Source organism: Carettochelys insculpta, chromosome 4 (genome assembly GCF_033958435.1).
Source record: "Carettochelys insculpta isolate YL-2023 chromosome 4, ASM3395843v1, whole genome shotgun sequence".
Classification (NCBI taxonomy): domain Eukaryota; kingdom Metazoa; phylum Chordata; order Testudines; family Carettochelyidae; genus Carettochelys; species Carettochelys insculpta.
The window spans coordinates 8,846,520-8,870,368 of record NC_134140.1 but is presented as its reverse complement, the minus strand read 5'-3'; the positions used below and the strand labels follow the sequence as shown (position 1 = coordinate 8,870,368).

Genomic DNA, 23,849 nt, shown 5'->3' with positions numbered 1-23,849 from the left:
TCCTGGGTGCCACCAGCTCCCTGCCCCCAGGCTGCCTGGGTGCTCCTGTCCTGGTGGAGCTCCCAGACACGGGGCTGAATGGGGGATCCCCTCCCCAGCCCAACTCCCCACTGTCACAGGGCTGCCAGCAGAAATCTCTGGCCCCAGGTGGTCTCTGCCACGAGGCTGCTGCTGAGGAACCCCAGCCTCAGGGCAGCTCTCTGCTGCCACAGGGCTGCTGATAAGAATCCCTAGGCCCAGCTTGGCTCCTGCAGCCAGGGGACTGCTGGTAGGATTCCCTGAAGCAGGGCTACCAACAGGCTCCCTGGCACCTGTCGGAGCAGCCCACCAGCCAGACCAGCTCTGGATAGCTGGGGATCTCCGATTCAGGCATTCACTCATCCACCAACACCCCAAGTCTGTAAGAGTGCCAGACAAGAGAGTTTCAGCCTGCAGTATGGACACAAGCAAGAGTAACTTTGTCCTGCAGTCCTCCCATGCCTTGCAGAATTCCCCGTGTTCATTGTGACTCCTTCAACTTTCCTGAACTCATATGTTGGCCATAAGGTCGAGAAGTTTAGACACCACTGACGTAAGCTACCATTGTGGCTTTTGGAAACATCTTATGCATAAAACAGATTCAGCCCCAGTACAGTACCCAGAAAAAAATTGTTTTCACTTTTTAAAATATTTATCTGCTTTGTTGCTTCCTGTGGTGCAACTACTGTGCTAAACTTAACAGCAAATAATGCCAGTCACCTGGTGGTTTTAAATTTTTTATTTTAATTTTAAAAGTTACCCTGTGCTCAAGAGAGCATTTAGCGCCACAGCTGCATCAGATTCCAAATGCTGAAGGTCAACAAAGTCATTAGAAAGCTAGAGGTGGCCAAGGCAGTATATGAGAACAGCTGCAAATGTCAAAAGGGGAAGCATCTGCCATTGGAAGTGGTCAAAACTCCAGATCTCTGCTTCATGGGATATTCTGACATTTCAGAATTTGTTTTCATCCATTCATAATCAAAATGAATCCCACTATTTTCCAAATGCCCTGTAAACTAGAAACCTCCCCTCCCCCTGCCCCAGAAAGTTTGTTAAGAAAAATTTGGTTTGGAAAAAGTTCAAAAATGGATTTTCAAATAAAATTTGATTCAATTTTGATTTAATTTTTTTATTTTTACAACCGTGTTATGCCATGCCAATAATAGTGGTGAGTATGACAGATCATATCATAATATGACATAATACAGTCGCTGAAATATTGTATTTATTTTGTATGTGTTTTAAAATAAGAATTAAGGGCAGCAGCTATTTAGTACACATAGAAATATCTTATTTTCTAGACAAATGTATCTTCTATTTGTGTTATAATTAAACAATTTTGATACTTTTGACAAGAAAAGAAAAAAAGCACTTAGTTAGCTGAGCTCCTATTTTAAGGTCCTTGCATTAGCCTGGAACCATTGTTTCTCTGATATAATGAAAACAGCTGCTCTTGTAGAATATAACACATATATCACGTACTGTATATTTTAGAGTGAGTCTGCCTGCCTGTCTGTCCACCTGCCTCTCGGTGCTACATTAGTTCAAGAATTTCTCTTAAACCATAAGAACTAGGACCACAAAATTAGGTGTGCAGCTTCCTCTTAGCCTATCTTAAACCAAGGTCAGGGTTCGGCTGTGCCTGGAAAGTGAGAAATGCCTGAATCCCAGGATTTCCCAGAACATGGAAAGGGAAAGGCACCAACAGGAGGGACGAAATTCTCCAGATTCGCCACTGGGGTCAGCAAGTGCTGGGAAAAGTCATGCTGCAGAGTGAGCACTGGGGGCAGCCACAGCAAGAAAACAGTGACCACTCGGAGACAGAGCTCCTGACCCTGCCTGCCTATGGATGGGCAAGTGCCTCTCCCAGTATCCCACAGGGGGAGCTCTGCTACTCCCCCACAACCTCCCCAATTGCTGGGGCAAGGAATCCTAGCCCTGCCCCCGCTTCAAGTGCAGGTTGGGGCAAGAAGCTAGCTCCAGGCCCAGCCCTGCTTCTTTCCCTGATCTGGGCACCACAGTCCTGGCCTCCTCATTCCCCCCACCACACCTCCCCAGGCTCAGACTGCAGTTGAGCTTTGCCTCCCATAGGACTTCAGGCCCCAAACCACACACACCTCCCCTGCCGCCAATGAGCTGAGGTGGTGGATTCTCCATCCCTCGAGGTTTTTAAGTCCCGGATGGACAAGGTCCTGGCTGGGATGACTTAGTGGGGGTTGACCCTTCTTGAAGCAGGGGGCTGGACTAGATGACCTCCTGAGGTCCCTTCCAGCCCTTGGATTCTGTGATTCTGTGGCCAGAGGAGTCCCCCTGGGGCTGAGCCCAGAACTGCAGCCCAGCCCCTCCTGCTCACCAACCCCCAGTTGTAGCTGGGGCTAGAGATGTCCCCCACGACTGGGCCAGGCCCAGTGCCATGGCCCAGCCCTGGCCCCCACTGCCCTCTGCCAGAGCTGGGGACAGGGCTCCCCAACTCCTTGGAACCAGGCCAACTTCTGCAGGTCAGCCCTGGCCCTCATGGTCCATTCCCCCACACACTTCCCTCAGAGCTGGGGCCAGGCCAGGTTGAGCCACAGCCCAAACCGATCCCCCTACTTTCATATATACAGGTGGCGGGGCTGAGAGGTGTGGCCTGAATTGCCCTCTGGTACATGCCAAGGGCCTGGAGCTGCAGTTCAACCTGCTTTCTAATCCCCCACCTGCGCTATTAAAATAAAGCATGAGGCCACGATTTAAATAAATATGTTGTAAAATGACGTGCTTTCTGGGCACAGCTAAGGAAATCAATCCAGGCACAATTGCTTAAATCTGGATCACTTGCAGCCCAGGCTGTGATTTCCTTCTTACTAAGGCAAATCAAACCAGCCACAAAAACACTTCCACCAGCCCCACTAGCCAGCCAGAAGCCACACAAGCAAACCCACAGATTTCCCAGCCATCTCAGAATGCCCAGTCCAACAGCCCCTTACTCAGGTGAGCAGTTCTCAAAACCTATTTCATGGACTCCACACAGGTTGTTCCAGGCCCCAAAGGGCTTAGCCAAAGTCACAGGTCAATAAATACTTGGGTCATATGAAAACCACCACGCCGTGCCAATCCTTTAGAATGTAAAATCTAAAGGTTTATTAATAAAGAAAGACAAAATAGGATAAGAGAGAAAAATTGGTAAAGTGATACTTTGCATACTTCAATTACAGTTATTGTTGCAGGCCAGAGATGTTCTATGCTGATTCTTGACAGTCTCTGAAAGTAAACCCCATAAGGGTGATGGTTCCAGACTACAGAGTCTTAGTTACTGGAGCACTGGAGAACTGGATCACCGGAATGCTGGGTCCTTGCATTCTGGAACATTGAATTCTGGAACCGAGGTGGTCACTACCAGGGCCATCTCATCGTTTTCCAAGAGGCGGGAAAAAGTCCTGTCTTCTTGCCATCAGACACTTGTGGGTCTGGATCACCTGACCCAGGTGAGCCTTTATGGCAAACTGCCATTGGTTGCTGGGTTTGCTAGCATGCCCCAGTCCATTTGCATGGCGTGTCGAATGGATGCCTGGGCATCTGATATCAATTCCATTGCTCAGCCCAGGTCACCTGACCTGGTGGGCTGTTGTGGGACTTTGCCACTGGCTGCATTCCAGAAGGCAAGTCAAAAATTCCTGAAATGTGTATTCAATGTGTGAGCCTTTGTTTCAGTCCATTACCCTGGCTGGGGCGAGGAGATCACACCTCCTATTGTGAATCTTAGCAGTGAAACATTTCTAATACAGCTATAGACCCCACATCTATAACTTCACATACAAAAATGACACAGGCATGCAAGTAACATAGACAGAATCGGAACATTACCAGCTTTCATTAGACACCTTGCTTCCCTGCCCCCGCACAAGATTTGGTGCCACTATATACAATGGTGACAAAAATGGCTTCCATATACAGTTTTAAAATCTAATAATGTCATACATGTGCACTTTTCTCTTTTTTTTTCTAAAAATAGCTTCATTTAAGGACCAGACCAATGAGGGGTTCATCTGCTAGTATTACATACATTTCAAAATATTTTGTGCAGTATATTTTATCATATCTGTATGTTGCTGCAGAAAAAGATCAGTCTCATTAATATGGCATTTTCTGATAGAAAATTGTTTCAATAAAAAAAATTCAGCCAGTTGCAACTCCTTTTAATTCTTCAGCTGAACAAACTGATTTGCACAGTCTTGTCTGCACACAAACCAGAACCTGTTTAGTTACACCAGCTTAGTTTAATCAGTGCAAAACCTAGTGTGGGCACTCTTTATCTCTGTAAAGGAGAAGATTATTTTGTTTTAGCTCAAATGTATTGCTAATTGATTTAATTTAAACCACATAACCCTACTTTTACTTGAAATAAGTGGCCAAACAACCATTTGTACCAGTTTAACTAAATTAGTTTTAAATTCAAGTTAAAGTTTCAAGTTAACTTCAAGTTTTAAATTCCCATTAAATAAAGGGAAGAAAGAGTCTCCTGAAGATGAGTTTACTTTCAAAACAGTAGCATCTACATTGGTTTTCTTCTTTCAAAAGAAGAGCTTTTGAAATCAGAATATGTAAATGTGGCACCAAATATGCAAATGTATGCCTCATTTGCATTTTGATTTGTCTATTTGCATACCTCTTTCAAAAGAGGAATGCAAGTGTAGATGCACCCAGTATGTAAAGCACCAATGCTTTGATCCACAAAGATATTTAGGCTCATAACGTCTATACCTTTGTGGACATGGGTGCAAACATGCAGAAAATTATATACTTTTAGGGTAAAGGTTTAGTGCAATTGCGATTGTCAGCAATATTCTGTTCTGTGTAGGTTTTTATCCCACAACTTCCACCATAGTATCAAAACATTTTGTAGCATTGCATTAAGCAATCTCTCTACACATTTAAAAGGGGATTTAGATATTGCTTTACATGAGAAAGTCAACTCATTCGTAACTATGGAAAAATTAGGGTTTCAGTCTCTGTTTATGCACATAGATAGTTTAGATATAGTTATCTAGAGTGAAAGCTACAGGCAGATCCATTTAAAGCGGTATACATTCAGCTACAAAATTTGTGGGGCTAAGATGATGGCAAGATGAACTTGGATTCCCAGTAAGAAACAATATGGCTACATCTACACTTAGTAAAAACTTCGAAATGGCCATGCTAATGGCCAAATCGAAGAACACTAATGAGGTGCTGAAAGGAATATTCATCACCTCATTAGCATGCCTCCGGCTGCGGCACTTTGAGAGTGCCGCAGCTCATTTACATGGGGGAGGGCATTCAACTGATGGGAATAAGGGGATTTCGATGTTGGCAGGGTCCTTTCAAAAAGGACCCTCATATAGACGAGCTGCAGGCGAGAGAACCAGGGCACTTTCGAAGTGCTGCAGCTGGCAGCATGCTAATGAGGCACTGAACATTCATTTCAGTGGCTTATTAGTATTCTTTGATTTGGCCGTTAGCATGGCCATTTCAAAGTTTTTAGTAAGTGTAGACATGGCCTTTGTGTGTGTGTGTGTGTGTGTGTGTGTGTGTGTGCACGTGCACGCATGCATGCATGTGTGTGTGTGTGTCTGTGTGTGTGTGTGTTTCAGAAGTAGCCATGTTAGTCTGTTTCAGCAAAAACACCAAGGAGTCCAGTGGCATCTTAAAGACTAACAGTTTTATTACAGTTTAAGCTTTCGAGAATTGCTATCATCAAGCAAAAAACCTTCAAAATCAGGCTGCAACATGAAACTGCTGATCTGGAATCGACGTGCAAATTTGACACCATCAGAATGGGTCTGAATAGGAACTGAGAGTGTCTCTCTCATTACCACAAGGAATTTTCCACTTTAGGCATTCTTACCTTCCTAGACACATCTATCCTGATGGAATTAGCTCTGATATAACACTCCCAATTCTTTTGCCCTACTATCCCTTTCTTTTTCTTTCCCTTCATGCAGCTGATGAACTGAGTTACTACTCAAGAAAGCCCTTTTGACAAATGTAAAAAAATAGGCATGTAGAATGCAAAGTCTTTATTAATTGGTATATAAATGTGAACACACATACATAAAAACAGTAAGAGATTTCAAAATTTTTAATGAGATGGGTAAGCCTGAGATCCAGCCAATCTTGCTGTGCCATCTTACCAAAAATCATACCTCCCCAGGGCCTGTTCCCCCCGACTTTGTGCACCCCTGGCATGCAATAATAATAATAATAATAATAATAATAATAAAAATGAAGAAGAAGAAGAAGAATCAGAGTCGGCAGTGACTGCAAGGTGCAGAGTTCTCTGGCTTGCAGGGCCACCAACTACAAGAAAAGTTTGAGGAGCCCTCCCCTTACAGCTGGATGTTTTCATGAAGACATTTTCTTTTTGAGGGGAAGTGAAAATTGTCCTTGTGATTGAAATGGTGTCCTCTTACCAGATAAATAAATAAATAAATAAATTTTAAAAAAGAGTTTGGGGATTGTTACAGTTATTTTCAGCTGAGTGTGTTTGCCCTTCTTTGCTACGGGGGGGCGGGAATTGGGAAGTAATGGAAGGAGGATGGACATCTCCATTTCAAAGATGAAGCTTACACGTCCACATGCAAAATTAAAAAGTTGTTTTTTCTTCTTTCATTTCCTCCCGAAAAGCCTCAAGGAAACTACACAACATTTGGACCAGTTCTGCTCCTCACATGAATCAGCAGGCTCTGCTAAGGCAGCCCTTAAATCACTTTGTTGCAAATGTTTGTTGCCACTGGGGAGGGCAAATCGTTGTTAAAATGCAAGATAAACATAACTGAAAGCAAATATTTCCTGTGTACAGTAGGAGCTAGTTTAGGAACTGGTCCAGGGAGGTCACTGCCCTACCATAATGTATAGAGAGGCTCGTTAGAAATAAATCACGAGCAACGGGACTTGGGTTTATCACTGGGGGAAGCGGGAGAGTGACTGTATGAACAAGCCACCACAAAGCGCCTTAATGCAAGCTGCTCTCTCTAACTCAGCCCTGCAAAGGGTTTAAAGCAGACGGGGCGACTCCTGCTCGTGCAGTAGCTGGTGCATTTCTCCTGCCGTCTCGCTGGTGCTTTGAAGGCAGTCGGGGGAGCTCGGCTGCAGACGGCGGGGCTGAAGGACGGTTGCTCCGGGGAGGACAGGAGAGAAGGAGCGGGTGCTGTGGGCAGGTGCTGGAGACGCCAGGGAAGGGGTGAGGAGCTGCCTGGCTGAAGGCGAGCGGGAATGGAGCAGCTAGGTGGAGGGTCGTGGCAGGGCAGCAGGCACTAGGAGCGCGAAAAGGGCAGCAGCCCAGTCCAGGGCCGGCTCGCAGCCCTGCCCCGCAGCTGGGTCTGTAACCCGCCACCCCATGCAGGCGCCTGGCGCGGGGCTCGCGCCCGCTCTCGCTCCCCGGGAGCCGCCGCTCGCTCTGGCGGGGGACGATCCCAGCCGTTTGCTGCCCCCTAGCGTGAGCCGGGGGCGTGGCTCCCGCAGCGAGCGAGCGAGCGGGGCGTGCTGAGCGGGGCTCGCCGCTTTTAAACAGCCAAGCCCCGGCGGGGGCTCCGTCCCCCGGCGCTCGCCCCGCAGCCGAGGAGCGCTTCGCACCCTGCGGCGGTGCAGCTGCAGCGGCTCCGCGACCGGCCCGGGCGCTGGGCTCCGCTTGGCTTTCCCAAGTCCAAACTCCCCGCCTTCCCCTCCGCCGGGGGCGCCCGAGGCGGAGCCGGGAGTGGCTGCTAGGAGTAGAGCTCGCGGGGCCACCAACTGCAGGCAAAGTTTGAGCCCCCCCCCACACCACCCCCCCAGGCTGGACCTCGCTGCCTGCGCGCCTGGGAAGGGAGGGGAGGAGAGGCGTGAAACTGACAAGCGCTCTCCTGTTGCATCCGCCCTGCCCGCGGCCGCCTCCTGCAGCGATGCCTCTCCTCGGCTGACAGCGAGCCCGGGGGAGGTGGGGGGACCCCTTGCTCTGAGGGGCCCGGGAGCCTCCCCGCTGCAGGGGGCGGAGCAGCGGCCGGCTGAGGACTGGCCGCAACTCGCGACACCGGTGGCAGGTGCTCAGCGGCCGGGCCGCCCTCCATGGAGCCCGGAGCCTCCGACAATGACTTTCCCCGCTCTGAGCAACGCCAGCGCGCAGGGGAACCAGACGGGGCAGGGCAGCGCCAACCGGTCCTGGAGGGCGTGGGAGGAAGCGGAGAGCAACGGCACCTCGCTGCCCGCCGCCCTGGACCCGCAGGCGGTGGGCGTGGGGCTCTTCCTGGCCCTCTTCATCCTCTCGGCCATCGCGGGCAACCTGCTGGTGATCCTCTCGGTGGCCTGCAACCGGCACCTGCAGACGGTCACCAACTACTTCATCGTCAACCTGGCCATGGCCGACCTGCTGCTCAGCACCACCGTGCTGCCCTTCTCGGCCACGCTGGAGGTGCGCGGCTCCTGGGTCTTCGGGCGCATCTTCTGTGACATCTGGGCGGCCGTGGACGTGCTGTGCTGCTCGGCCTCCATCATGAGCCTCTGCATCATCTCGGTGGACCGCTACATCGGGGTCAAGCACTCGCTCAAGTACCCGGCCATCATGACGGAGCGCAAGGCGCTGCTCATCCTGGCCGTGGTGTGGCTGGCCTCGGCCGTCATCTCGGTGGGGCCGCTGCTGGGCTGGAAGGAGCCGCCGCCGGCGGACGAGAGCATCTGCCGCATCACGGAGGAGCCGGGCTATGCCCTCTTCTCCTCCCTCTGCTCCTTCTACCTGCCGCTGGCCGTCATCCTGGTGATGTACTTCAGGGTCTACGTGGTGGCCCGGCGCACCACCCGCAGCCTGGAGGCGGGCGTCAAGAAGGAGCGCAGCAAGTCCATGCAGGTGGTGCTCCGCATCCACTGCCGCAGCGGGCCCGGGCAGGACCCCCTGGCCAGCTCCCGCGGCAAAGGGCACAACCTCCGCAGCTCGCTCTCCGTGCGCCTGCTCAAGTTCTCCCGCGAGAAGAAGGCAGCCAAGACCTTGGCCATCGTGGTGGGGGTCTTCGTCCTCTGCTGGTTCCCCTTCTTCTTCGTCCTGCCCTTGGGTGAGTGAGTGGGGTCCTCCCCAGCGGGGGGGGGGCGGCCTCCAGGGGTCCCGCCCCGTGGCAAAGACAGGGCGGGGGGGGTCATCATGGTGGTCTCCAAAGAGCTAATGGGGTTTGGCCACCCCCTCAACCCCACTGTGGGGTGTCCCCCCAGCTGAGAACTTCCAGGGTCCCTCCTAGGTGAAGTGAAAGGGAGGGGGGGTCACCATGGTGGTCTCCAAAGAGCTAATGGGGTTTGGCCACCCCCTCACCCCCACTGTGGGGTGTCCCCCCAGCTGAGAACTTCGAGGGTTCCTTCCCAGGTGCAATGAAAGGAGGGATCCTTTTGGGGGTGAATAATCATGATGGTCTGTCACCAAAGAGCTGAGCCCCACCCCCAGCAGCTGGAGCTGGTCTAGATTGGAGTGAGCAAACTTTTTACATGGGACTCCACTTTTCGTCCCTGAAATTAGCGCACCTGCGCACACACGCACACGCACACACACACACACACACACACAGCCTGTCTATTGTCATCCCAACCTAGGGAAATGTAGGCTGTGTGTATGCGAGAAAAGAACCCCCTTTTGGCATGGGTAAGAAAACAAAATAAGTTTTGCAGAAGGTCAAAACTGTGTGACTGGTGTAGCAACGTGAACACCCCAATGTAAAAAGGGGAACATATGACAGGTTTAATGAGCTGAAGAAGCCTGAGACCCAGCAGCCGATTGTGCTGTGCCCCCGCTTAGGAAATTTCACGCTGCCCCAGGTGACCCACCCCCTACTCTGAGGCCCCCGGGGTCTAGATCAGAAACTGGCTTAGGCTGGGGTGAACACCACGCATGCACCACTGCCCGGCCCACCTAGGGAGCCTTTGGGCTTATGCAGAGAATCCGGTGACTTAACCTTACGGTCCATCAAGAGTGGGTCCTTCCCTCGCTCCCTATCTCCCAAGTCCTGTGCTCTTGGGTGAGGCTCCTAGTCCTGTCTCGCCTCCCCAGGAGCCAGACTCCAGGGGCAGCCTTCACCCACATCCCACTGTGTCACCAAACACCAGCCAAAGGCCACGGGGCTTGATGGGAAAACTCCCCTGGACTTCGCTGGGCTTTGGAGCAGGCAGTCCCCTTTGCACAAGGAGAGGGCAGACCTGGGCAGAGCTGCAAACATACTGGGTCTGGTTTAAGGCTATTGCCATCAGTAAACTGTGAGATCAGGGACGTATTTGGACCAGGAGCCAACGTCTTCTTTAGAGTGGAAGCAGCTGTCCCGTGGCTGCCGCTGCCGTCCCTGTGCTGCTTGCTGAGAGATGAAAGTCCTGCTTTGTCCGCCTTCCCCTGTGAGCTTGGGAGGTACCACACTTTATCGGGGCTGTTGATTTGCTCATTCGCAAGCCAAGAGGCAGGAACTCTTGTATTCTATTCCTGCGTCTGCCTCTGGGTTAGTACCCTGCATTTGGCAAGTCATTTCACCCTTCTGTGCCTCAGTTTAACCGTCTGTAAAAGGAAGGCTGTAGAGACCCGCCTATCTTAAAGAGAAAACACGAGGCTTAATTCGGAATGTCCGGAGTGCGTTTCGAGATCCTCCAATGAAAGGTGCAGTAAAACCCAAAGCGGTGTTCAAACGACCGTCGCCCTGCCACTCTCATAGTGAGTATCCCCAGCCAGGAATCTAAGGGTTAAAATCTTTGTGCCCTTGTTGTTCTGGCATGCAGGCCTCCTTGGTGGGTCTGGGAAGAAGAGTGGGCAGAGCCCAGTTCCAACAGGTTTCATTACCTTGGTTAGAAACCCAAGTGCTGGTTCACCAGGTAGGATGGAGGCACCTCGGCCCATGCCAGTAGATTGTCCCCATCGAGCAACCCAGCCACTTTATAAAGAAAAGGGAATTTATATGGCACCTCTTACCCCTTTCAGGCCCCCAGAGATAGTGAGCCAGATTCTCAGCTGGCATAAGTCAAAAAAGTTCCTGAAAATCAGTGTAAATGACCTACCCCAGCTGAGATCTGGCACCACATGGAGAACCATCACTCTCCTGTCTCAGACAAGTCATTAAATAAACAGCCTTAGGGAAGTCCTATGGTCCAGGAAATCTCAGAGCCATTCTACATGGGATTTTCTCATGCCCTTAGTCATTGTTGAGGGGGCGTTAGAGAGGTCACAATGCATCCTCTTGACACTAGGCAGGCATTTTTTCCCAGCCTGTGGTCATCCGAGCCCAAGGGAGGTGTCACGTGATCAAGGGCTGTGTGTCTGAGATTTACACTACATGAAACACCTCAAGGAGTCTGGTCATTGCTTGGTGTAGGTGACCTAACAGCCGGATTTGTTTAGTCTGTTGGAAAAATCAATCACAAGGTCACTGGGACACAGCCACTCTGTCCAAACACTTTTAAAAGAGGTTTGTTCCGGTGGGTTTGTCCCTTTTAAAAATCGTCTCTGGCGTCACTCTTGCTAACGATGCTTTGGCAAGTTCAGATGTAGTTGAATAAGTCAAGGTCTAAGTGCAACCCACACAGCTAGGTGTTGTGGTTAACTGTCCCAGGAAGTGGCATCAAGCCCACTTCCAGAGAGAGAGCATGTCTCCTCTGCTGAGAGCCTCTTAGCTTTTAGCTCAACCCGTAAGGGCCCTGCACGAAGCTCCAGCGGTCCCAGGCTTGAGACTGCCTGTGGGTAGGGTGACCATCTGTCCTGTTTCCCTCTGGACAGCCAGGAAGGTGGCCCAATCTATTTGTAAAAGGGGCTCATTGCCTCGTATTTGGGGAAGCCGGGAGTGCACCTGCGTGACTGCCCTCCTGCTCCCGGCCGCTCAGGGAGATGGGAGCCAGATGGCACAGCTGCCATCTGGATCCCCGCGGGGAGCCAGGAGCCAGACCAGAGTGGCTGCTGCCTGGCTCCTGGCTCCTGGCTCCCTCTGACTCAGGAAGCTGGGAGTGCACCAGCGTGCCTGCCACCTCCTTCCTGGCACCCCAAGGTGTGGGGCAGCCAGGAAGGTCTCCTGCAGAGGTAGCCCTTGGCAGGCACAGCAGGGCAGCTGCCCCCATTCTCCTGTCTTGTCCCCTACTTGGGTGAGGGGGATATGGTAACCCTACCTGTGGGTGGTTACATAAGGCCAGAGCATTGCGTCCTGAGTTCTAATCCTGCCTTGGCCAAGTCATTGCTCTGCTTTGCCTCAGTTGCCCTCTGATGATGGTGGTGCTATTTCCTCTCCATCATCAAGCTGTTAGGAGGATTAATTAGCTGAAGTGTATTTAAGAGCCAGTTCTCACCCCAAGTAAGAAAGGGAGACCAAGAATGTAAGAAGAGCCTGTTGGGCCAGAAAAATGGTCCATCTAGCCCAGTGTCATGTTTTCCAGCAGTGACCAGTGCCAGATGCCCCAGAGGGGATGAACAGGACAGGCCCATTCCAGAGACTCTGTCCCGGAGTCTGACAATTAATGATTTAGGGAGACCCAGAGCATGGGGCTGTATCCCGGACCACAGTGGCTGATAGCCAAAGATGGAGCCATCCTTCATAAACTTACTAATTCCTTTCTGAACCCAGTCGTGCTTTTGTCCTTCCCAACGTCCCCTGGCAATGAGTTCTACACATTCATGGTGTGTTGTGTGCAGAGGGATAGCTTAGCGGTTTGAGCCCATAGGGAGTCCAGGAGGCCATTTAGGGGCCTGGGGTAAATAGATTAAAAAAAAATCTATCAGGGATGGTGCTTGGTCCTGCTGAGGAAGCAGGGGGCTGGACTCAACGACCTCCAGAGGTTCCATCCACGTCTATGAAATTATATATATATTTAAATACTTCCTTTGGTTTGTTTTAAACCTGCCGTATATTGAAATCATTGGGTGGCCACCAGTGTGCCCTGTAAGCTGAGCCGGAGAGATTCAAGTGCCACCCTGCTGGTTAGCAGAACAGCCACAGCTGTCAGCGTCTGTTCCCCCTGGCTGTGCACATCCACACATGCCTCTGTGCACGTAAATACATTTATTCCGCACAAGGATGTACAAAAATTAGAAGGAACATTGGTGGCCGCCGGGTCTTGGCTTAACAGCGCTTCTCTATTTACTCTGCACTGTTCATCATCTAGCTAGCTAGCTATCACTTTGTTAGTTGTAAAGTGCTCACCTGACTGCTGTTTTATCCCCCTCAGTCATATATTGTATGTTGCTCCGGGCAGCAGATGGGGAGCCAGGATCCCCATTCACTGGGACTTTAAGCAAGCCATTTAACCCTTTCTGTGCCTCTGCTTTCTGTTGCACTAAATGGAGATAATGTTATTGACCTGCCTAATGGGCAGCATGGGTGACTCATGGTAGCGTGTGGGATGCACACATCACGCCCCCCCGTGCCCCCACCCAAATTTCAATTGCTAAATGGAGTGCCCCTCTCCTTGCCCCTCTGGGAGGCCCTCTCTGCATCTCTTGCCCCCTGCCCTTCTTGCAGGCACCATTCACCCCAATGGGAAGCGTTATGAGGCTTCATAGGGTGTAAAGAGATTTGGAATCGTTGGATGTAATGTGCTATGGACATGAAAAATGTGATGATAGAAACCTGAGTGGTATAAATTCAGTCTTTTTTATCAGTTTCATATATGATGTGTGGTCACACCTTTAGGCATGCAGGCCTGGATACTCTGACTCCACTGTGAAGTCCTACCCCAATTTTTCTACATGCTCTTAATGAATTTGGAAGCTCGACAACAGAGTTATTTTAAATAGGAACAGAGGAGTAATAGTGCCCACCAATATTTCTTTTTAATAAACACATTGTCTTTTTCCAGCTAGAAAGTTGGGCTAGCTCCTCTGCTGGTGTAAATCAGTCTAGTTCCACACAACTCAATAGAGTGATGCCAGTTTACACCAGCTGAAATTCTGGCCCTTCCCCTTGGAGCATATTCCCTAATTACATTTTTCTTTCTCCATGTGTGCAACTTGACAGTTTCCATATAAAAAATGACTTTGATGTCAACTTCCTGGGGGAGGTTAGATTTTTTTTTTCAAAAATTGCACAAGTTCATTTATTGTTTGACTCTCAAAAAAGAAACCCATGCAGTGTTTGATGTCTTTTAATTGCATTGCACCATTTCAAATGTGTGAATGACTAAACAGTGCTTAGCAGGAGAGCATTTGCAAATATACTGTGGGACTTCACAGGCAAAATGCACAGCTCTTCCGTGGATATAAATCAGAAAAGATCCTTTGCAGTTGCAGCAGTTACATCATTTTCCATCAGCTGAGGATCAAGCCTTCTTTGAAAAAGAGTATACTTAGTGATTAGCAGCAATCCACAGATTAGGACTTTTGGGTTCTATTCTTGACTTTCTGTATGTCCCACGACATACTAAATAACCCTTCTGTGGACCCACCAGTAAAAAAGGCATAACAGTTATTTAATTTGTAGCACTTTAAAGCCTAGCAAAATGATTTATTCAGTGATGAGCTGCTACATTTCTGCTGTTTTGTTTTACTGGCGTACAGACTAACACGGCTACCACTCTGTTACTAGTTACTAAATTTGTTGGTATTGGGGAGCTTAAGTAATTAATATTTTTAAAGCACTGTGAGATCTCGGATAAATCTGTAGATAAATACAAAGTGGTGTTATCCAGTTGTTTGGCCCTAGAATGACCTGCAAAAATATTGCTTGAAATCTAAATGAATTTCCTAGTACCTCCATGGACTATGATCAGCTGAGTAGCCTACATCCTGCCTGGCGTTGCTCTGCATAGCCCCAAGCATACGATGTAATCATCAAGAGTATCAGTGCAATTAATAAGAATATATTTGCATGGCTAATGAAACACTTTAAGAAGCTGTTTGCTTAGCTAGGGACAAAACCTTGAGCACACCCAAGGCCCCAGTAGGCCGTGTTGGCTTCCCTTTCTGAGCAGGTGCAGCTCCTATGGACGGAAAGGTGTGTCCTACATTCCAATGGAGAGGGGAGTGTGTGGACTCTCTGCAGACCTCTGGAGTTAAACGTACCCCCCGGCTGGCTATCCCAAAGCACCTTGCCCATGAGCAGGACACAGATGAATGCCTCGGAGGTTAGAGGCTGGCTTTCCTCAGGTGTTTAGGCACCTAAAGACTCAGCTAGGCCCCAAAATACCATTCCAACCCCAGCCTATAATCTGTATCTCATCTCAGGCTGCCTGCATAGTGCTGGAGAGAAGTGACATTCCTCAGGGCCTCATGCATGGGAAGTACCATGCTGCCACCTACTCTTAGCATGAGGAAGCCTTACCTGGGTGTGGCAGAGGTCAGTTCCCTGGCTCATCTGAGCTCAGGCAGCAAAAAAGCATGCCCATGCGGGTAAGTGACAAATACACCACACACTCTCTCCCCACCCACCCAACCAACCAACACATATGCATTGCTCTCCTGCAGATGAAATGAGGACTCAGCCTAGGCTGGGAAGCCTTCTTTTCCTGGGACAGGGAGCTGATCCAGGGCAGGCAAAGCAGGGCACCTCCAAGGCAGGTAGTATATTAGGCTTACCTTAACTATCCTCCTTAAAGGGCAGCCTAGCCACTGCAGTGTACCTGGCTGAGCACTTGGGTGACTGCCTGAGAGAGATTCAAGTGCCAGACACCCAGCTGATTAGCAGAGAGCCCATAGCTACCCACAGCAGGCAACATGTGTTTCTACTGATGGTGCACATCTATATATAAGCCTTGGTGCACATAACAACATTTATACTGCCCTTGAATGCAAAATATTAGTGGGAACCCTGCTGGCCAGCGACCTTGTTCTTGGTGTGTGGACAGAGCCTGTGTATGCTGTCAAGACGAAAAAGCAGTCTTGTAGCACTTTAAAGACTACAAAATAATTTATTAGGTGATGAGCTTTTGTGGGACAGACCCACTTCTTCAGACCATAGCCACACCAGAACAGACTCAATATATAAAGCACAGAGGTCCAAAAATTGTTATCAAGGTTGACGAATCAGAAAAATTGTTATCAAGGTTGGCAAATCAGGAGAGCAGAGGGGTAGTAGGAGAGGGGTGTGTGAGAGGGGAATTTAAGAGCTGGGTATAACAAAGCATGTAAAGGAGTCCTTATAATGGGCCAAGTAATTGCTGTCCCGGTTCAAACCAGGCGTTAACGTGTCGAATTTGAATATAAACGACAGTTCTGAGTATTCCCTCTGTCATTTACACATTTTTCTGATTTGTCAACCTTGATGACAATTTTTGGACCTCTGTGCTTTATATATTGAGTCTGTTCTGGTGTGGCTATGGTCTGAAGAAGTGGGTCTGTCCCACAAAAGTTCATCACCTAATAAATTATTTTGTTAGTCTTTAAAGTATTGCTGGACTAACACAGCTCTCTCTCTGTCACTGGTTCTGCTGCATTTGTTTTCTACAAGGAAGGCCCCAAAGTCACTTGCAGGGTAGTGGTTAGAGATGGGACCAAACTGAACAAAGGATCCAGCTCTCCCCACCCCACCCCCCACACGCACACACTCCATTCCAGAGCAGGACGTCTCCACTGGGCCCACGTCTGTTTTTACCCACAAAGGGCTAGATTCTGGCTCACACTAACCAACCATTCGGGAAGGAGTAAGAATACCCCAACCCTCCCACATCCCTGTGTTAGCTGCGCCTTGAGTATTGGTGCATGAGAGTAAATGGGGCCGCCCACTCGCTTACACCAGCCCCAGAACATGTGGACAGAGAGGGAGGGAATGAGCGGAGCCTTGTCCTCTATTCCTTGGACAGATGGGCTGATCGAGCATGGCATTCTGGGAGCAATACACTGCTACCTCCTGAGAGCAAGGAAGGAGCAGGGTACAGATAGCAGCAAATGTCAGTCAGAAAGCTCTCGGGTGCTTCTCCTGAGCTGTGGCTATACTTATGGCAGCATGTTGAAATACCGGCGCTATCTGCGGAACTACATGCCTCAGGGAATAGCTCCAGCAGCCAGGAGGTGGCAGGACACTATGCTGCTAAAAGTAGCTCAGTAGACATGGGAGAGGCTGTGTGGGTGTATAAAGAGCCCTTGTAAGCATTGGCCCTGGGTGTTCAGGCATGTACAGCATTGTACTGTACACACCTGAGCTGTGCCTCACCCTTGACACTGCTATTAATACCCATGCTAGCGGTGCTTGCTGTCTCTGTCCTCATGCATTTTACGTTGCTGAGGGCTGTGCCTAGGGCCATAATCTAGCTCTAAGTTTTAAATCATCTCAGCCCAGGTCGTTTTAGATTCATATTTGTATTTGTTGGGTTGTTCCTCAGTGGATTAAAAATCTATCCATCCAGCTATCTTATCTATTTATCCCTCCCCATACACACCTACACACCTTCTATCTAGCTAGCTATCCCTCCCCGTATATCTATCTATCTATCTAAAGCTTTTCACAAGTCACTCTTTCCAAGGGGGTTTGCAGAAAATCCAGGCTAATCCTACCATGATTGTGGCTCTTTTCAGTAATGACATTGTGTGTATATTATAAAAGCAGGGAAAGGGAATTTGATTTGCAGCTAACCTGAGAAAGACCTGCTGTTTGTGCTGTTGTGAACAGTACATGTACTTCCATATTGGGTACATGAAAGTTGGTTAAAGGGGGTGAGGAAGGCTTTGTGAAAGGGCATAGTACAGTAAGTGTTATTCTGTTTTTATTCACTTTTATGTAAGGGATTCATCGGTGCTAGGGATGGCAGAACTGGTATAGAAAACACAATACAGGAAGCTGAACCCTGGTGTAAATCACTGGGCTGAATACACCAGTTGGGTAAGTCCACTGTATGCATTGGGCTTATATCTAAAAAGAATCTGAACTGATCCTTTGCCCAAATTAAGCCATTTTATGAGTGATTTTGTAATTTATAGTCAAGTCTGCTATACGACCTCTTCTATGTTTGATGCAGGGAGGACTTAAATCTGCTAGAGATACCAGCCAGGGGACTGAGGGAACATCTGTACTGCAAAAAATAAAGATGCCCAGCAAGGAGTCTCTGATCCTGAGTCAACAGATACAGGCTCACGCAAAGGGGCAAAAAAAAACCAGCGGAGATGTTCCCATTCAGGCAAGGCAGACTGGGTCTCACAACCCCAGCTCCAACCCAAGTGGGAAGGACCACGCTGCTGTTGTTAACTCAGAAGCATGAATTCCAAGAACCACATCAGTTGACACAACCACCAGGAGGGGCTGCTCTGGGTTTGGGGTGTTTTGAAGTGTAGAGGTACCCTCAGTCCTCTGCTCATGCTGTTGAGGTTCATACCCCAGCTCTGCGTTCAGTCCCTGGTGAGGATTAAGATGGTGTTTGTTACACCAGATCACACAGACTTTTATTTATGTGTTTTGTTCTAGGCAGAACTGAATCCAGAGTCTATTGACTTACTGAGCGAATGGCCATGGACTCCCATGGCTTTTCTGCTCGGGACTGGATGAGGACATGCCAAGAATCTCATAAGAAACCTCTTCTGAGTTTTCCTGCTGTAGTTTTCAGAGCCAGGAGGCCCATATGGTACAGCTCAGCTCAAGAGTCTTACCTGAACCAGTCCCCTCGAGAGCTGACAGACTTCTTGAAGGTTCAGCACACAATCTGGCCTTGCTGCTGGAAGGTGCTGAACATCCATGGATCCCTTTGACTTCAGTGGGAACTGAGAGCAAAGCTGGGTGAAAAACTGATTGTTCAGTTTACTAGCAATTCCAAAGGGTTGAAAAATAGTCATTTCCCGGTCAGGCTGAAAATGATTCCTCACTTTTTTTTTTCAAACATTAAAAGTGTTTTAAAAAATAAAATAGCTTTGGCTCAAAGTAAATCTTCCATATGACTGATGCAAAATATTCTGCTTGATTCAAGCAGCTATTTTAATGTCTAATTTTTTACATAAAGTTGGGAAAAATTTCTGAACAGAAGACATTTTAAACAGAATGCTGCATTTAAAAATGTCAGAATGAAGCAATTTTTTTCAGAACTTACAAAAATTGTTGGTTTTTTCAACCCAAACAAGTTGGTAAAGTCAACACAACTTCACAAAAAGTTAAACAAGTCTGAATAGGCATTTTTTGCCAGAAAATTTCATCTAGCTCTAATCAAGGATGCTCAGCTCTTTGTGGGATCAGTTCCCAAAAGAGATACACCTAAGCCCTAAAGCCTTGGATCTGAACAAACCCTCCAGTGCTTGAAACCTAACCCAAATGTTGCAAACAGAGCTATTAACCCTCTACCCAAATTGCCACAAATTTTAGCATGTCTGACATCTGTATCAATCTCATTCTTTCTTTCATTTCCACTGAGTTCTCCGAGACAGAAACTAAAGATTGGGCCTCTATGTCATAGACTTCACTTTTGAAATGGCAGATTGACTGGCTCATTCAGGCCTTCCCTTATAAAGAAACAACCCACTGAAAATCTCCTGGCTTACTTTTCATCTCCTGGCTGAAGGTTAGGAAAGAAAGAGAACCAGATGTTCTTGCTTTGGTTAGACTATGCTGGGATACATTTCTCATGGGAAAACTTTCTAACAGTATTAAAAAATAAAAGGTTGTCATATATTTAATTATAGTGCTTAGATAGTGTGGCATTAGTAAATGGGCATTTTAAATTTCCTTTTAGAGGAGAGGAGTAAATAGTGCATAAGAACTGACTGTCATCTCTTTAAACAATCGGGATCCATCCATTAGCCCTCCCTGGATTTCTGTCACCTAAGCCAACAGTGTGGTTGTGGTTGTGTGTGTGTGTGTGTGTGTTATATATATATATGTAACTAGGTTTTGTGGGTTTGCCTACAGTTAGTAAAAATGAGAGATTGAAAGCCAGATGTATCTATGTGGTTGCTTCCTAGTCATAATGTCATGTACAGCTGTGATTCAGACAGTTTTTAGTCATTCACGCTCTCCTCAGGCATAGTCTGTGGACCACAGGTTGAGAGACACTCATGTGGAGAGAAAAGCTACAGCCAAGGTCCTGGTGGGTTTTATACTGTTTTATTCTGCTTTAGGTACTTGGGGTTTAGGTGCCTAAAATGGCAACTTATAATTTTTCCCAGATCTATTTGGAACCAGGATAGTGAATTCCACTGTTGGGGACCCAGATGACATGGATCCAGTGGCTATTAACAGTTTACTGTCTTAGTGTTCTGTCTAGCCCCCTGCACCATAGACTGGTAGCTATTTTGCCCTGGGGGCATGGCTTTGATCTCACTGAAAACAGTGGGAGGCAACAGCTAACCTTATAAAGGCAGCTTGATAGGAGAAATTCATCAACCTTCCTTATTCCTTACAAGAATGGGGAGTACCAGGGTCAGCTGTCGAGCCCTGATGGTTCAATTTAGCACACACCTACTAGGTGCAATAAATCAAACACTGGAAGATCGACCCTGACAAGGGTGATCTTCCAGTAAGTATAGACATACCCTTAAAACAGCCTGATACAGTTCGAGTCTGCTGTATATTACAAAGGGACCAGACTGGCTCCTGGATGTTCCTGGGATCCAGGCCACGTCAAAGTGACTTAAAGCCTTCTTTCCTATCTCCCCTGGGATGGACTGCCTGATAAATCAACCTTAGATATGTTGATTCCAGCTATACAATTGTCACAGCTGGAATTGTGTATCTAGGATCAACTTTCAGGTCTAGTGTAGACCTGCCCTAAAGTAAGTCCAGCTGCCTTATGGATTGCTGCCATATGGACACCCTGTCGAAGTTGCCTTTCTCCTGAGACCTCACCATGCACCAGAGTCAGGGAGAAGGTGGGCTAGTGTCACAAGAGGAACCCATGAAGCTGGCTTTCTGGGGAACTGAAGTGCTGAAGGAACCAACCAGGAGCCATGCACATCTTGACCTGCTGCTCACAAAAAGAGAAGAACTAGTAGGAGAAATAGGAGTGGATGGCAACCTGGGCTGCAGTGATCATGAGATGATGGATTTCAGGACCCTGACAAAAGGAAGAAAGACCCTTGATTTCAGAAGAGTAGACTTTGACTCCCTCAGAGAACCAATGGGCAGTATCCCCTTGGAAAACTAATATGACGGGGAAAGGAGTTCAGGAGAATTGGCAATATTTTAAAGAAGCCTTATTGAAGGCACAATGGGCAGTGAGAAAAGCAAATATGATAGGCAGCCATCTTGGCTGACCAGGGAGTCCTTGGAGAGCTTAAACTCAAAAAGCATAGGTATAAGAAGTGGAAACTTGGACTGATGACTAAGGAGGAGTATAAATACATTGTTGGAGAATGCAGGAGAGTAATCAGGATGGCGAAAGCACAATTGGAACTGCAGCTAGCAAAGAATGTGAATGGTAACAAGAAGGGTCTCTACAGGCATATTAACAATAAGAGGGTGATCAGAGAGGGTACAGAGCCGTGATTGGGTGAGGGAGGTAACCTGGTGGAGGGTGGGGATAGGGTCCAGAGTGACCTAGATAAATTGAAGGATTGGGCCAAAAGTAATCTGATGAGCATCAAAAAGGACAAGTGCAGAGTCCTGCACTTGGGATGGAAGAATCCCAAGCATTGTTGCAGGCTGGGGACCCACTGGTTAAGTAGCAATACAGAAGAAAAGAACCTGCGGAATACAATGGATGAGAGGCTAGATACGAATCAACAGTGTGTCCTTGTAGTCAAGAAGGCTAAGAGCATATTGGGGTGCATTAGGAGGAATATTTCCAGCATATCTAAAGAAGCTGTTATTCCCCTCTATTCTGACTAGTGAGGCCATATCTGGAGTATTGTGTCCAGTTCTGGGGCCCTCGGTATAAAAAGGACATGGATGCATTGGAGAGGGTCCAGCAGAGGGGGGCTGGAGCACATGACCTATAAGGAGAGGCTGAGGGATTTGGGCTTGTTTAGTTTGCAGAAGAGAAGAGTGAGGGGCAATTCGATAGCAGCCTTCAACTTCCTGAAGGGCGGCTCTAATGAGGACAGAGAGCAGCTGTTCTCAGTGGTGTCAGATGGCAGAACAAGGAGCAATGGTCTCAAGTTACAGAGGGGAAGGTCTGAATTGGATATTAGGAAAAACTGTTTCACTAGGAGGGTGGTGAATCACTGGAAAGCGTTACCAAGAGAGGCAGTAGTATCCCCATGCCTAGAGGTTTTTAAGTCCCGGCTTGACAAAGCCCTGGCTGGGATGATTCAGTTGGGGGTGATTCTGCTTTAGGCAGGAGGCTGGACTCAAGGACCTCCTGAGGTCTCTTACAGCCCTAGAAGTCTATGATTTTATGCTTCTTGCTGACAGAGCTGCAGAGGAGCTGGATTAGACCTCAAAATCGTAGCTGAGTGAACACAGGATTGGAAATAACAAATTCTCATTCTCCCTCAGATACCTCCCAGGAGCGTTTTGTGGATTTATTTATTAATGCCTGTGATGTGCTTTCAAAATGAGGGTTGCTATTATTGGGCCAGACTCGCTGCTGACGTACAGATAGTGACGCTGTGAGAGTTTACAGCCACAGAGACTTTTGCCCAGGGTAACTAGTCTGACATTTTGCAGAGAAATTGCTTAGACGCTTAACATTTCTTTGATTCAAGAGTGTGTCACCTCTTTGTTCCTGATCTTTCACCCTAAATATTTTGGATTTCTTTTAAGGGGCAAAAACTGATCCAAATTATACCACATAATGTCTTTTTGAAAAAAACAGTCTCATGGAGTCGTTACATCCAGCTGCATGGAATTTTGCCCCAGAGCTTTAGAATACAGCATTTAATGACCTGTTCCTTCTCCATTAATCCAACTTTGGGCAAATATTAGCTAACTGCATCTAGTCGTGCGGTTAATGAGAAGTGATGTAAGCTTGATACAACGTAGAGCATGGGTGCGGGTGGAGTTTGGCGTGGTCTTGCAGTGCAGCTACGGAATTATCTTTTAGCAGCTTATTTGGAATTGAGCAAATAGAACAAATAGAATTACTGGAACAAATAGAATTATCTGTAGCTGCTAACAATTTTGTGATGATAACAAGCACTGTTATAAAGACATCAAGCTCGGAAAGCAATATTGCCAAGAGAGCTGTAATTTTGGAAAATTTCAGCTAACGTGGCTAAAATGGCTCAGCCCTTCAGGAGAATGATGCTAGAAACAAAATACATTTTTTGCTCGTGTTAAATAGTGATGAGTTGTATTTTGAAAAACTCCAGTGCCACTATGCTTTGGTGCAGGGCCTTGAAATTTGGCAGAGGGTTGGCTGTTACGTCAGGGATGTGCCTTTTGCCATCCCTTTGAAAATCCACTCAGCGGTAGCTGCCTTTCAAGCTTTTGAAAAATTCCATCATGCATTGGTTCAGTAAAGACTTCCTAGAGCAAAAATCTCTGAAGATTCCACCATCGCTGTGCATATGCCTGGGGCTTTACAGGCTGTTGCTCTTCTGGAATTGTTTTGTTTCGTGCTGGCTTGGGGTCCAAGCACCAGAACCTAAGGCATATAACCTTTCTCTCCTTTGCTTTCAATGACTCCAATGACTAGGAGCAGCTGGGCAAGGAGCAATGGGTGGGGAAGACATGAGTCTCTCACAAGCAGGATGACGGGGTGGGGGAAACAACAGAAGAAATTGGAGGGATGAAGCAGAAGAGGTTGTGGCTAGCAGAAGAAAAAGTCCCCCAAAAGCCAAGAATGGAATCCAAGATTCCCAAGTCTCACCCTTCCTCTGCTGTCAGCAATTATCTGTGAAACCTACTCAAAGTGTGTCTCATCTCTGTCTAGTGTTGATCCACGTAGAAGGTAACAACTTCCTACTGCTGTCAGTTACTCCCTGTGCTCAAGAGGCAGGAGTCTGTGAGGCAGATCTAAAGATTTCAGCCTTGCTGTTGCCCATGTGGACATCAGTTGGGCTTTTTAAACACCCAGGGCATTACACACCCAAAAGCTAAATTACAAGACTTTGCATA

At 48.0% G+C, this 23,849-nt stretch overlaps 1 protein-coding gene across 1 annotated transcript in view; it reads left to right on the top strand.

Moving 5' to 3' along the window:
- Positions 1 to 7,903: 7,903 nt before the first annotated feature.
- ADRA1D (adrenoceptor alpha 1D) overlaps positions 7,904 to 23,849 on the top strand; it is a 77,685-nt gene continuing 61,739 nt past the window's right edge. The window contains exon 1 of the mRNA XM_074991671.1: positions 7,904 to 9,053. Coding sequence (XP_074847772.1) covers positions 8,099 to 9,053 — 955 coding nt within the window. The 5' untranslated portion in view covers positions 7,904 to 8,098. The remainder of the gene's footprint in view (positions 9,054 to 23,849) is intronic.